The sequence below is a fragment of the Rhinoraja longicauda genome, chromosome 1, assembly GCF_053455715.1.
Source record: "Rhinoraja longicauda isolate Sanriku21f chromosome 1, sRhiLon1.1, whole genome shotgun sequence".
Taxonomy (NCBI): Eukaryota; Metazoa; Chordata; class Chondrichthyes; order Rajiformes; family Arhynchobatidae; genus Rhinoraja; species Rhinoraja longicauda.
In genome coordinates this window covers 37,045,147-37,060,852 of record NC_135953.1, presented here as the reverse complement: position 1 = coordinate 37,060,852, position 15,706 = coordinate 37,045,147, and the positions used below count along the sequence as shown (strand labels likewise).

Below are 15,706 nucleotides of genomic sequence, written 5' to 3'. Positions count from 1 at the left end.
GAGCATAGAGGTCCTTCTGCAGTTGTACATGGCCCTAGTGAGACCGCACCTGGAGTACTGTGTGCAGTTTTGGTCTCCAAATTTGAGGAAGGATATTCTTGCTATTGAGGGCGTGCAACATAGGTTCACTAGGTTAATTCCCGGAATGGCGGGACTGTCGTATGTTGAAAGACTGGAGCGACTAGGCTTGTATACACTGGAATTTAGAAGGATGAGAGGGGATCTTATTGAAACATATAAGATTATTAAGGGATTGGACACGTTAGAGGAAGGAAACATGTTCCCAATGTTGGGGGAGTCCAGAACCAGGGGCCACAGTTTAACAATAAGGGGTAAGCCATTTAGAACGGAGACGAGGAAAAACGTTTTCAGTCAGAGAGTTGTAAATCTGTTGAATTCTCTGCCTCAGAAAGCAGTGGAGGCCAATTCTGTGAATGCTTTCAAGAGAAAGCTAAATAGAGCTCTTAAAGATAGCAGAGTCAGGGGATATGGGGAGAAGGCAGGAACGGGGTACTGATTGAGAATGATCAGCCATGATCACATTGAATGGTGATACTGGCTCGAAGGGCCGAATGGCCTACTGCTGCACCTATTGTCCATTATCTATAAAGGATGAACAAAATGAAACTGAAGGGTAATTGGGCGTGTGATTGAAGAATTGATGGCGAATTAAAGAATTATACTAATTGGATGCCTTTAAAATTATGAAGTTTCAATAGGGTGGATAGTGTGAATGTTTCCACTTGTGGAATTGAGGCTTTTGCTATATGTTATTAATACATCCAATAGTGAATAGTAACTACCCAAAGAGTGGCAGAAGCCAATTAATATTTTGCCACAGTACAGATGTATTCAAGGGGAGAGTGGATAAGCACATGAGGGAGAAGGGAAGAGAGTTATGCTGATGCAAGAGGAAAGACAAGACGAGGCTAGAATGGGGCATGGACTGGTTCCCTTCTCTCTGCTACATACCATGTAATTAATTTATTTCTTACCCAGTTCTCTTTACCTTAAAGGTAGTGATTGAATGACCTAACTACTCTGAAGGTTGTTTTCAATGTTTGAATGCCTGTGTGAAGTATTCACTTTCCAATACTTATTCAAATAAGAACCCCATAGCTCATTTAGTTTTTAGTTTTAGAGATAAAGCGTGGGAACAGGCTCTTAAGCCCAACGCGTTTGTGCCAACCAACAATCATCTGCACACCAGTTCTAGTCCTACACACTGGGGACAATTTGCAGAAGCCAATTAATCTACAAACCTGCACGTCTTTGGAATGTGGGAAGAAACCGGAGCACCCGGAGAAAACCCACCCGTCCCAGGGAGAAAGTGCAAACTCCATACAGACAGCACCCATAGTCAGGATCGAATCCGGGTCTCTGGCGCTGTAAGGCTGCAACTCTACCGCTGCGCCACTGTGTCGCTCTACTTTTGGGTGTGTTCTGCCTTAAATTAATTCAGGGTTCATCTGTCCCTCAGCTTCAGTCCCTTCATACCTTTCCCCAAAATTTCATTTAATGTCTTGGTTTTGACTATCTAATCTCTAGCAATTATATCCCAATGAATCTGCCCTATATTCAGTCCATTACCATCATATCTTTCTTGAGATCTGGTGTCTAAAATGGAGGCATAACTGAAACACAGTAAACTGAAACATAAATGTATCACATTTTCATTGTGGTTCCTCAAGAGCAAAGCCATGAGACTGCTAGTGACTTTGTGATCTGTACAGATGAAGATCTTTTTACTCATCTGCATTGCCCATGACTTTAATTCTTCAGTCATACAAATCTCAATTGGAAGGTTTTTTTCTAAGGCATTAAATAGCAGAGTCACTCTATTCAACAGCAAATACCTTTCTAAAGGATTCTTGTCCTTTCCCACCTGCACTCCTTTGACCATATTTTTCCTTTTTAAACCAAGACGCTGAATGTTTTTATTATTTATTATCTGTATATTCGTTTAATGTGGTAGGGGGTTGGCCAAACATCAGGGGAATTTTGAATGTTATTTATCAAAGCGACTAACTTGACAACATTTTTCCCACAGCCGTCACTTGCCGACTTTCATCAGGCTTTTGAAGTTGTGTTTGTGGATCCCTCAGGATTTGTAAACCTCTGTGCTGAGATGACAACAAGCAAGTACAAGCAGGTATGAAATCTGCCATGGTTACCAGCTTCTTTCATGTGTAGGAAGGAACTGCAGATGCTGGTTTGTACCAAAGATAGACACAAAATGCTGGCGCAACTCAGCAGGTCAGGCAGCTTCTCTGGAGAGAAGGAATGTGTGATGTTTCGGGTTAAGACCCTTCTTCAGACTGAAGAAGGTTCTCAACCAGAAACGTCACCCATTCCTTCTCTCTAGAGATGCTGCCTGTCCTGCTGAGTTACTCCAGCTTTTTGTGTTAATTTCCAGCTTCATTCATTGTGTGTTGTGTCTAAATTAGAAGAAAAAGTTTCTAGTTCGAATATTTTTATGAAGAACATTATCTGGTGCCAGATTTAGTATTTGCTATTGGTTTAAATCAATGCTCTTTTCTTTTGCCCGCCACCAAACTTTCTTTCCTGCCCCCTGAAGGTTAATTCTAATTTGAAATGGCCACCCACGATGAAGTGGTTATTTTTACATTGCCGTTATTGCGTCTCGTTTTAACTCGTGTTCCTGACTGCGTATTCTGGCAGCTTTTAACCATCTCTTTGGCCAGTGTGTTCTCTTCATTGAAAAGCATGTACATAATGAAATGGGGTAAAAATAACACTTCACTTCATCTGTCCATGTTGACTCCGTTAGCTCGTGGGAAAGAGGTGTTCAATTTGCACAATAATGGAAATAAATTAGACTCGCAAAATGAACTTTTCACAGCTCTTACGGAATTTGATTCTACCTTTATTTCAGACAGTGTATTGCAAATCTTAAATGTGTTCTGTGGATCATCTGCAGAGGGGTTACAGATGGAATAGTCTCATTTCCTTTATAGTTCCTTTGTTGGTTATTTTACTTTGATCTCTAATTGCCAGTGCTGTGTTTCACCCTATATCAAAATCATTTTTGATATTGTTTTCTATTATAGGCCTCCCTCTAAACCTCTGCAATCAAAAGAATATCCCTTAACATAAACAATGTTCTCTTTTCTGCTGTCATTCTGGCAAACCTCTATATCTTCCACAAAGTATGTTCGTTCATAACAGCCAAATAACCTGAAAGAGACGTGTTTGCTGCTCTTTAGCCATTTTCCATCTGTACTCTGAGTCCTAATTTTCTATAACAATCTTTCGCCTTGTATCTTATCAAATGACCTTTGAAAACCAAGTTGTATCACTACCAGGAGCTTTACCATTGTCTATCCTACAACTTAAATTCCCCCCAAAAACTATCCAGGAAAGATATAAAAGCAATGCATGAACCAAAGAGAAAAAATTAATAGATAGCTACATATCAGCGTGATATTTTAAAAATAAATATGTACATTTTTGTGTTCATTCGGTGATATCTATATCTGCTAAATATTTCAAGCAATTTGTTTTTCTTTCCAGCATCTGCTTTTGCAACTGGAGTTTTGCAATCAGTTGATGTTTAGTTACAAATAAAAACCCAAGATGCTGGAAAATCTCAGCATTTCAGGCAACATTTGCCGGCAAGAAATGAAGGGTCTCGGGCCGAAACATTGACTGCCTCCCTTTCCCCAGATGTTGCCTGCCCTGTTGAGTTTTTCAGGAATTTTCTATTTTATTTTGTATTTCCAACATTTGCAGTTTTGTTGATGCTTAGTTACTGCACCTTTTCTATTTTGTATGGTAACCTTTCAGATTCAATATGAAGCGCTGAAATCAATGGAAATTCTCGACAGTAAGACAGTGGATGGCTTTGAAATGCTCTTGATGACTCGGAAACATTTTATTCAAACGTTTGACCATGTCGTTTTGTAAGAACATTATTTTTTTCTGCCCATTTCAGTGTTATTTCCCCCTGCTGCTTAAACCAATCACCTCTTTCACACCCCATTCTGCTGATATTAACCCATACTCTTACTTTTAACTCCTACCTTATTGAGTTACTCCATTATTATACATTAAAATTTTGCACTATTTTGAAATGCGGTTCAATCTTGCACCTTTCTGTTGTTTTGCATTTTGTCGTTGTCTTTATTGCATTTATCATTACTATATGTATCTTGGTTATATTGTGAGTCTCGTATGAACAAGAAAATGTCATTACACCCTGATGTATATGACTATAAACTAATCTGTAAATGTATTTTTGTCCATTTTGAAAGAGTATTTTTGTGTATGAGCAACTTTTCATTTCAAAATGTTTCAATAGCCTGAAGAACCTGGTCAAGCTGCAAGAAGGCTGCAGAAAGATGAAACTGCTCAATGAATTGGTTGATCATGGGGGCAACTATATTGTGGCAATCTTGCCACACCTTCTGTCATTACTAACCCATGGACTGGGACAACGGGTTCACCTTCTTTCTCATTCCCTTATTCAAACCTCTGAAGTAAGTCTCATGATCTTGGTCATTGATAACTTAAACATTAGTGTTTTGAACAAGGAAGGTTTCTGTTCTAAAATAGTATTTTCTATTCTCGTTATGTTGAGAAATAACTGCTTTCTCTTGTGGTGCTGAGTTACAAAGACTCACGGAAATATACGCACATTTTTAAAATAAAGAAACTCCAGTCTCTTCATTAGCTTAATTTGCGCTTTCCCCATCAATTCTCAGTTCAGTTTCGTTTATTGTCACGTGTACTGAGTCACAGTGAAAAGCTTTTGTGGTTTTCCATAACAGTTGAAGGTGAACCAGATGGATTCTTGAAAATGATTGAAGAATTCGGTGCTTACAGAATGTTAAGAGTAGATTATTTTTTAAAAAGCAAATTGATGTCTCTGGATAGTTTGGAAACCTATCGACTAGCCAACCAAATTAAGCGTTACGTCGTCGCACCAGATTATTGAAAACAAAACAATTGTGTGAAGCAAGAAAATGAATATTGGACATACAAATTCAACCAAGTAATTGATGTTCAGTCAACTCTGTTAAAATCTAGTCTGCTAAAATTTTCTCAACATCTGGGAAATAGTTTGAGTTGAAAGATCTGGCTTCTTTTCCATGACAAACTAAACATCCTGTCGAAGATAGACTATTGGTTTTGGATAGAAAGAACATTGCTGTGTCATGTTGCCCTCTAGTGATATCTGCAAGTAAGTACAAGTGAGAATATAATGGCAGAATCGAGTGTTGATTAGCTGATGCATTTGACTCAACAGATTCCAGGCTTAATTTCCTCTGTGGCTGAGTTAGTGGAACAGGGTGGAAGTGATGGATACGCCACTTATGACCTTGGTGTCCTTCGAGTGAAACATCCAGGGTTTGTGCTCCAATTAATGAGCTACAGGGATGTGGATACAGGCAAGGACAGACTGCCATGAATGGAAAGCCCAGTGGATATGGTCATGTGTAATCTAAGAAGAATGGTGATCAAGATGAGGCACCAGGAGACTGCTGGTTCTGAAGAACTGCATGTCCATTATGCTTTTGGGAGTTACTGATATTAAAGTCTGTTCCTGTTTGCAATTGCTTGTGGATGCACTCTTCATGGCTGAGGACTGATAAACAGCAGTGTAGTTAAGATTGATACATTTTAATTGCATTGTGCTGTTCCAGCTATGGGAATTACAACAGCAAAGATAATATATTTTTGAACAGTTCTCTTTCATTATGGTAGACTAAGGAAAGCAACATGCTTATTAACATATAAAACTAGTCTAGTTTTTAGTTTAGAGATACAGCGCAGAAACAGGCCATTCGGCCCACCGTGTCTGCACTGACCAGCGATCCCTGCACATTAACACTCTCCTAAAACCACCAGAGACAATTTTTTTAAAAATTTATACATTTACCAAGCCAATTGACCTACAAACCTGTACCTCTTTGGAGTGTGGGATGAAACCGAAGAACTCAGAGAAAACCCACGCAGGCCACGGGGAGAACGTGTAGCAAGGATCTGCAGATGCTGGTTTACACCAAAGATAGACACAAAAAGCTGTAGTGACCTGCTGAGTTACTCCAGCTTTTTGAGTCTATCTTCAATTTACAAATCTGTATACGATCACATTTGGATTTATATTAGCCTTTCATTTATTCCCGTTATACAGTGGCCTATCGATGCAGATCCTCCAAAACACAAGGATTCCAAACATCTATCTTTTGGTCTTTTACTGAACCCTCAGTTTTCAATGAATATTTTGGAAAAAGGACCTCCAGCAAATACTCCCGAGGTAAATATTTTTTTCAATCTTATTTGTAATGAATGTATTTTGTTGTAGGTTATCCTTTGTTCTTTTTGCCAGTGGAATAACAGCAAATGTTCAACACTGGGTTTCAGAATAAATTATTTTTTAGAATTTTTCTGCAAAATTTTTCACATTAAAAAAGAACAGCAATTGAACTGACACTGAACAAATTAGAAGGGTCTCAAACCTGAAACGTTCATTTGTTTTTTCTTTCCACAGTCTAACCTACTGAGTATTTTGGGCACTTTGTTTTTTATTTCAGATTTCTAGCATCTTCAGTTCTTTCGAATTTCATTCATGGAATAAATTGGTCCCTTGTAATACTGTGTTCAGTGCTAATCAGAGAGATAACAGATAAAAAGATTGTGAAAGGTTGAAGAATCGACTAGGTTTTTCCCCCAAAACAAAATGTAGGAGTAATTCAGTGGATCAAAAATCAGTAACTATGAAGAGAATGGACTGATTCGGAATAAAGCTCGATACGAGATACTGTTAGTTCATTCCTTACACGGATGCTGCTAAAATGAATGAGTTCTTCCAGCATTTTGTTTTGCATCAGCATCAACAATGTTTGACATTTACCATTCTGTTGTTCAGGTAGAAAGTTAATTTTCTGACGAGGCTTAAGTAGTTAGCATTGGGTTAAGGTGGAGTCCATTGGTTTGTTAGACATCTTGGACAATGTCGGCAGTGCAAATAAAATTCCTCGACTGTCACTAGAATGGCTGAAATCTGAATAAGTATAAGATTTTTTTAAGACTTTTAGACATATAGAGTGGGAACAGACTCTTCAGCCCACTGTGTCCATGCAGACCAGCAATCACCTCCATACACTAGCATCATTCTACACATTTGGGACAATTTACAATTTTTACTGAAGCTCAATTAGCCTACAACCCTGTACTTCTTTGGAGTGTGGGAGGAAACCCATGCGGTCACAGGGAGAAAGTACAAACTCCGCACGGACAGCACCCGTAGTCAGGATCGAGCCCTGGTCTCTGGCGTTGTAAGGCAGCAACTCTACCTCTGCGCTACTGTGGCCATAAGATGAAGTATGAAAGTATATTTACACTTCGAGTGCCAACTGTCCTCTTCTCTCATTACATGAGCATTTATTTGCACTGAGAACAACATTCTCACTGCCCCTCCACTCCTCCCTGCAATTACTACAAAGCCCCAGAGATAATTACCCTTTGTTTTCTGAGGATTTCCCCGCAGGATCATTTTTGGATTTCTCATGCTTTCTACCTGGCTTTTTTGAATGGAAATTAAGTTTAAAAAAACCAAAAAATCTTAATATATAGGTGGGCTTGGGTTGAAAACATTTTTCAGTGTGAGGTTTTGGGATTCTGTTCTCTGATCAGAAAGAACAGTTTGTGTTTGTACAGTGTGTTTTTCAGTTTCGGAACTTCTCAAGTTTTTCAGTTTTGGGACTTCTCAAGCAGACAGTGAATTACTTTGAAGGCGTAGTCAATTTTCATTTGTTGAAATCAATGCATTAAATTTGTATATAAAGTTTGCACAGACAGATTTGATATTGAGCAAGGGATAAGTATTGCTCACAATACAAGGAATGACTCTCCTGATTTTTGATTGCCATGGGATCAGTATGTCCACAGAGTGTTTACCAGCCACACCTACGAAGATCTGACCCTTGTTCAGAAATGCACTGAACTATCAGCCTAGATCTTGTGTTAGTTTAGTTAAACCCATGACCTTCCAACTGTTATCACTGAACTGCAATCTCGAGCCAGAAAGCTATTGATCACAAGGTTCTTGGAGCTTGAGCACACCACTTGGTCACGTGGCTGCGCCTAACGGCTGCGGCTCTCTGGCAGTCTGTTTGTCTTTTTTTCTTTTTTTTGTTTGTGTCGGTGTTGGGATGGTTTTTGTTTCTGTTTTTGGCTGTGTATGTGTGGGTGTAGGGGTGGGGGTGGGGGAAACCTTTCTTTTATTAGGTCTCTTCCCCGGGGCGCAGCTCGGCCGCGGGACCTTCCATCGGCCGCGGGGCCTTACATCGCTCGGCCCGGCCGCTGGACTTAACATCGCCGGCGCGGCTCCGCCGCGGGACGTTTCAGTGCCCGGTGCGGCTCGGCCGCGGGACTTAACATCGCCGGCGTGGCTCGGCCGCGGGACGTTTCAGTGCCCGGTGCGGCTCGGCTGCGGGACGTTTCAGTGCCCGGTGCGGCTCGGCCGCGGGACTTAGCAGCGGCCGCGGGGCCTTCCGTCGCCCGGCGCGGCTCGGCCGCTGGACTTAACATTGCCCGGTGCGGCCGCGGGACGTTTCGGTGCCCGGGGCGGCTCGGCCGCGGGGCCTTCCATCCGTGGGTGCGGGGGGAAGAGAGTGGAAGTTTTGTTGCCTTCCATCACAGTGAGGGGGTGTTTGGAGTCACTGTGATGGATGTTTGTGTTGGGGTCGTGTGTCCTGTGTTCTTTTCTTTTTTGCTGTGTCTTGTGACTGCTGAAATTTCGTTCGGTATTTATACCGAATGACAATAAAGTTCTGTTATACTGTTATACTGTTATACTGTTATCTTCATGCTGAGTCGAGAGACTGCTGCTGCAGGAGAAGAATGTGTCGTTTGTGCATGTGCTTTTTATATTTCTTTCAAATGTCATAGAGGGTTCAAGAGTCATACAGTGACACAGGCTCTTCAGCCCAACATGCCCCACCGACAGTAGTCCTACCTGTCGGCATTTGACTCGTATCCCTCAAAACCTATCCTATCCATTTACCTGTCCAAATGTTTTTTAGCATTTTGATAGTACCTGACTCAACCACCTCCCCTGACAGTTTGTTCCATATACCCATCACCCTTTGTGTGGGGGGGGGGGGGGGGAAACGTTGCCCCTCGGGTTCCTATTAAATCTTTCCCCCCTCACCTTAAACCTATGTCCCCTGGTCCTTGATTTCCTAACCCTGGATTTAGAAACATAGAAACATAGAAAATAGGTGCAGGAATAGGCCATTCGGCCCTTCGAGCCTGCACCGCCATTCAATATGATCATGGCTGATCATCCAACTCAGTATCCCGTACCTGCCCCCTGATCTCTCCATACCCCCTGATCCCTTCAGCCACAAGGGATCTTGTTCTTGGTTCTCAGATCATTAGGTTAATATGCTTTTCAAAATATTTTTATTGTTTACAATATTTGTTATAGCTGAGCCGTTTGTTCCTGTACACAGTGTGATGGTGATTTCCTTTCTATGGATGGTTGTTGGAGCTACTTTGTGCCTCCCCTGGATACGTCCTATGTTATGAGAGGCACCACATAAACATCAGACACTGTTTACTTGGCACATTATATTATTGAACCACAGATACTATGGCACGCTAAATGCCTTGAAACTTTTCTAATCTATCCAATGATTTATAATTTACCTTTAAATATATTGAGGTTTTAAACTAATCAGAGTTGAACAGCCCAGAAGTACCTCTGAACTAACTTAAAAAAAATATTTCCTGGTGACATGTCCCATTGCTGAATGTTTGCCCTCAAATTATGTGACCCTATAAGTCAACTTCATAGCCATAGCCAGACACTGCAGCATCTGTAACAAGTGAGAGTGAGATAGGATTTACCAGATTCGATTGTTTTTTAATTTGTTGTATACAGTCATTTAATTGAAGACTTTATAATGTCCCTGAAAATTGTATAAGAAGCTGAAAGTTCTCCTGGCTGCTCACTCCTTGCTCAGCTAACACCACCACCACCACCAGCCACATCTTTAGTTTATTTAGCTTCAACGTACATTTTGACAACTAAATGTTGTTACTGCTTCAACTCGTATTGATAGAGTCGTAGAGCACGGAAACAGGCCCTTTGGCCCAAGCTTGCCAAGGTGCCCAATCTGAGCTAGTCCCATTTGTCTGCGTTTGACACGTATCCCTCTAAACCTTGCTTATCCATGTACCCGTCCAGAAGTTTTGGTAAATGAGTTTTAGGGTAACAATAAGTTCTTTGTTTTCTTAACAGGCAGCAGAATTCAGGGAATTTTGGGGAGAGAATTCTGAGCTGAGACGGTTCCAGGATGGGTCCATTTGTGAGGCAGTCCTGTGGAAAGGCGGCAACACTTCTGATTGTCGACGTATTTCTGAGCAAATTATTAAATATCTTCTTCATCGGTAAGTGAGTGGGAATATGTTTTCAAATGTAACCTCAATAAAGGATGGGTTGCCTTTCATCTTTTCCCCACCAGATGTACTAAAGAATTGAAAAAAACTGATTGAAGTAATGAACTAAAATTCACAAATCTAAATCAATTTCAAAGTTTTAAAGATAAACACAAAATGCTGGGCTACCTCAGCAGTATAGGCAGCATCTCTGGAGAAATGGATCCGACTGAAAAAGGGTCCCGACCTAAAATGTCACTTAACCATTTCTACAGATATGTGTGTAGAAAGGAACTGCAGATGCTGGTTTACATCTAAGATAAACACAACATGCTGGAGTAACTCAGCAGGTCAGGCAATATTTCTGGAGAAAAGGAATTGGTGAAGTTTCGGGTTGAGACCCTTCTTCAAACTGAGAATCAGAGAGGGAAACTCCTTTTCTCCAGAGATGCTAGCTGACCTGCTGAGTTACGCAAAATGTTGTGTCTATCTTTGGTATAAACCAGCATCTGCAGTTCCTTCCTACACAGCTGGTAACCATGGCAGATTCCGTACCTGCTTGTACTTGCTTGTTGTCATCTCAGCACAGAGGTTTACAATTCCTGAGGGATCCACAAACACAACTTCAAAAGCCTGATGAAAGTCGGCAAGCGACGGCTGTGGGAAATTTTTTGTCAAGTTACTCTCTTTGATAAATAACATTCAAAATTCCCCTGACACCATTGATATTTGGCCAACCCCCTACCACATTAAACGAACAATATACACAACAAATAATCAAAATATTCAACGTCTTTTAAAAAGGAAAAATATGGTCAAAGGAGGGAAAGGACAAGAATCTTTTAGAAAGGTATTTGCTGTTGAATAAAGTGACTGTAATCTAATACCTCACAAAAAAATATTTTCAATTGAAATTTGCATGACTCAAGAATTAAAGTCATGGGCAATGCAGGGGAATAAAGAGGTATTCATTTGTACAGATCACAAAGTCACTACCAGACTCATGGGTTTGCTCTGGAGAAACCACAATGAAAATGTGATAAATTTATGTTTCGGTTTACTGTGTTTCAGTTATGCATCCATTTTGTGAATATCTTTGGTATAAACCAGCATCTGCAGTTCCTTTTTATTACATTTCTTCAAAGTATTGAACTGATTTCTTCTGTTGTGGTGGTATGAAAGATGAGGGTTGTAAGTCCACGTGCTCATAAAGGAGGATGTGAATGCAGGATTTCTTTAGCAGGAAACGGGGGAGATAAGATGGAGGCATTGTATTAGTTTGACAAAATCAGGCTTACGGCTGGTGAATAAATCTGATAATGGGGAAGTGAGCTTTGGTTTGCTAATGTTATTACTAATGAAGGTACCAATTAGCGTTGACTAGAACTTATTTCACATTCACATCAAACAGTAGCCTGGATATAGGGTGCAAGTTAAATCAAGAGTTAAAATTGGCATGTCGCAAAAGTAATACTACGGTGGTTATGGGAGATTTCACCATGCAGGTAGACTGGGAAAATCAGGTTGGTACCGGACCCCAAGAAAGGGAGTTTGTGGAGTGCCTCCTAGATGGATTCTTAGAGCAGCTTGTACTGGAGCCTACCAGGGAGAAAGCAATTCTGGATTTAGTGTTGTGTAATGAACCAGATTTGATAAGGGAACTCGAGGTAAAGGAACCATTAGGAGGTAGTGACCATAATCTGATGTTTTAATCTACAATTTGAGAGGGAGAAGGGAAAATCGGAAGTGTCAGTATTACAGTTGAGCAAAGGGGACTATGGAGGCATGAGGGAGGAGGGAGGAGCTGGCCAAAGTTGACTGAAAAGAGACCCAAACAGGGAAGACGGTGGAACAACGGTGGAATGATCAGTTCATTCCAAAGAGGAAGAAAGATTCATAGGGGAGTAAGAGGTGGCTGACAAGGGTAGTCAAGGAAAATATCAAAATAAAGGAGAAGAAGTATAACATAGCAAAGATGAGCGGGAAGCCAGAGTATTGGGAAACCTTTAAAGATCAACAGAAGATAACTAAAAAGGCAATACGGGGAGAAAAAATGAGGTACGGAGGTAAGCTAGCCAAGAATATAAAGGCAGATAGTAAAAGCTTCTTTAGGTATGTGAAGAGGAAAAAATTAATCAAGACAAATGTGGGTCCCTTGAAGACAGAAAGACAGGTGAATTTATTATAGGGCACAAGGAAATGGCAGACGAGTTGAACAGGTACTTTGGATCTGTCTTCACTAAGGATGACACAAAACAATCTCTCAGAGTTACTAGTGGTCAGAGAAACTAGGGTGACGGAGGAACTGAAGGAAATTCACATTAGGCAGGAAATGGTGTTAGGTAGACTGAAGGCTGATAAATCCCTAGGGCCTGATGGGCTGCATCCCAGGGTACTTAAGGAGGAGGTTCTAGAAATTGTGGACGCATTGGTGATCATTTTCCAATGTTCTATAGATTCAGGATCAGTTCCTGTGGATTGGAGGGTAGCTAATGATATCCCACTTTTTAAGAAAGGAGGGAGAGAGAAAACAGGGAATTATAGACCAGTTAGCCTGACATCGGTGGTGGGGAAGATGCTGGAGTCAATTATAAAAGATGAAATAGCGGCACATTTGGATAGCAGTAACAGGATCGTTCCGAGTCAGCATGGATTTACGAATGGGAAATCATGCTTCACTAATCTTCTGGAATGTAACTAGGAAATTGGACAAGGGAGATCCAGTTGATGTAGTGTACCTGGTCTTTCAGAAAGCCTTTGATAAGGTCCCACATAGGAGATTAGTGGGCAAACTTAGAGCACGTGGTATTGGGGTAGGGTACTGACATGGATAGAAAATTGGTTGACAGACTGGAAACAAAGAGTAGGGATTAACGGATCCCTTTCAGAATGGCAGGCAGTGACTAGTGGGGTACCGCAAGGCTCGGTGCTGGTACCGCAGCTATTTACAATATACAGTAATGATTTAGATGAAGGGATTAAAAGTAACATTAGCAAATTTGCAGATGATACAAAGCTGGGTGGTATTGTGAACTGTGAGGAGGATGCTATGAGGATGCAGGGTGACTTGAACAGGTTCGGTGAGTGGGTAGATGCATGCAGATGCTGTTTAATGTGGATAAATGTGAGGTTATCCACTTTGGTGATAAGAATAGGAAGGCAGATTATTATCTGAATATGTCAAGTTAGGAAAAGGGGAAGTACAACGAGATCTGGGTGGCCTTGTACATCAGTCACTGAAAGTAAGCATGCAGGTATAGCAGGCAGTGTGGAAAACTAGTGGCATGTTGGCCTTCATAACAAGAGGAGTTGAGTATAGGCGCAAGGAGATCCTTCTGCAGTTGTACAGGGCGCTGGTGAGACTACACCAGGAGTGCTGTGTGCAGTTTTGGTCTCCAAATTTGAGGAAGGACATTCTTGCTATTGCGGGAGTGCAGCGTAGGTTCACGAGGTTAATTCCCGGGATGGCTGGAGTGTCATATGTTGAAATACTAGAGTGACTGGGCTCGTACACATTGGAATTTAGGATAAGAAGGGATCTTATTAAAACATAAGATTATTAAGGGATTGGACACGCGAGGGGCAGGAAACATGTTCCCGATGTTGGGGGAGTGCAGAACCAGGGGTCTCAGTTTAAGAATAAGGGGTAGGCCATTTAAAATGGAGATGAGGAAAAACCAGAGTTGTGAATCTGTGGAATTCTCTGCCTCAGAAGGCAGTGGAGGCCGATTCTCTGGATGCTTTCAAGAGAGAGTTAGATAGAGCGCTTAAAGATAGCGGAGTCAAGGGATATGGGGAGAAGGCAGAAATGGGATACTGATTGTGGATGATCAGCCATGATCACAGTGAATGGCGGTGCTGGCTCAAAGGGCCAAATGGCCTATTTCTGCACCTTTGTCCATTGGTTCCTATTAACTCTTTCCCCTCTCACCTTAAAGCTATGGTTCGTTTAATTTTCTGACATTGTTAATGTTTTTCGCCATGTACTGCAGTGTCTTATTTCATTCATATTTGAGAGGGCCATACTTCAGCATCCTCTCTTCGTAAGAGAAATCTCACATTAAATAACAGGGGTCACTCTTCTGTGATGTGAAATTTGTCTGGTCAGCAGTGGTACAGATAATAATGCTGCTGCCTCAAAGCTTCAGCAGCCCCGGTTGAATCCTGAGCTCTGGTACTGTTTGTGTGAAGTGTGCTTATACTCTCTGTGAAGTCTGAAGAAGGTCTCGACCCGAAATGTCGCCCATTCCTTCTCTCCCAAGATGCTGCCTGTCCGTCCCGCTGAGTTACTCCAGCATTTTGTGTCTATCTTTGGTTTAAACCAGCATCTGCAGTTCCTTCATACACTTCTCCCTGTGAAGACTTGAGCTTCCTGCATGTGCTCTGGATTCCTCCCACTTCCCAAAGATATGTAAGTTGGGAATTTGATTGGCAACTGTAAATTGCCCCTGGTAGATAGGGAAGTGGTTCGAGAATTGAGGGAGTTGATGTGAATGTGGGGAGAAGGAAGTGGGATTGATGAGGCCGGGTGCTTGGTGGTCGGCATGGACTTGATCAACCAAAAGACCTGTTTATTTGCTCTGTGGTTCTTTTTTTTTAGATTTTATTTTAGATTTAGAGATACAGCGCGGAAACAGGCCCTTCGGCCCACCGAGTTCGCGCCGCCCAGCGATCCCCACACATTAACACTATCCTACACACACCAGGGACAATTTTTACATTTACCCAGTCAATTAACCTACATACTTGTACGTCTTTGGAGTGTGGGAGGAAACCGAAGATCTCGGAGAAAACCCACGCAGGTCACGGGGAGAACGTACAAACTCCGTACAGACAGCGCCCGTAGTCAGGATCGAACCTGAGTCTCCGGCGCTGCATTTGCTGTAAGGTAGCAACTCTACCACTGCGCCACCGTGCCATTGTTCCATTGTTATGGCTTGTTCTGACTGCATTTATCCATAATCTGTGGCAGAAGAAAGGAGCTAAAGGTCCTCTCATGTCCTGCTGCACGCGATACATAGAAACTATAGACGGTACTGACGGAATTGTTTTTTTTCCTCTCTTTCTGCTTCCTTCTTGAAGGCACATGGATCTCCCAAATTCAACAGTGTGCTATGCTGGTGATTTACTGGACTCTGTCATCAAAGTAGAGAAGGGGGTAAGTAGTTTATTTGAAAGATGTTAACAAAGAAGCAACAAAAAAAATCTGTTGAAGGAACTCAGCAGGTCAAGCAGCATCTGTGGGTGGAAAGAAATTGTCGATGTTTCAGGTCAAAACCCTGCATCAGGATAGGAT

General features: G+C 41.6%; 1 protein-coding gene across 1 annotated transcript in view; it reads left to right on the top strand.

Annotated features, from left to right (window-relative positions):
* The window catches only part of nol6 (nucleolar protein 6 (RNA-associated)), an 87,695-nt gene that overhangs the window by 31,044 nt on the left and 40,945 nt on the right, over window positions 1-15,706 (top strand). Inside the window, exons 10-15 of the mRNA XM_078430714.1 lie at window positions 2,051-2,152; window positions 3,808-3,923; window positions 4,322-4,499; window positions 6,158-6,280; window positions 10,274-10,422; window positions 15,493-15,568. Of these exons, the coding sequence (XP_078286840.1) occupies window positions 2,051-2,152; window positions 3,808-3,923; window positions 4,322-4,499; window positions 6,158-6,280; window positions 10,274-10,422; window positions 15,493-15,568 (744 nt within the window). The remainder of the gene's footprint in view (window positions 1-2,050; window positions 2,153-3,807; window positions 3,924-4,321; window positions 4,500-6,157; window positions 6,281-10,273; window positions 10,423-15,492; window positions 15,569-15,706) is intronic.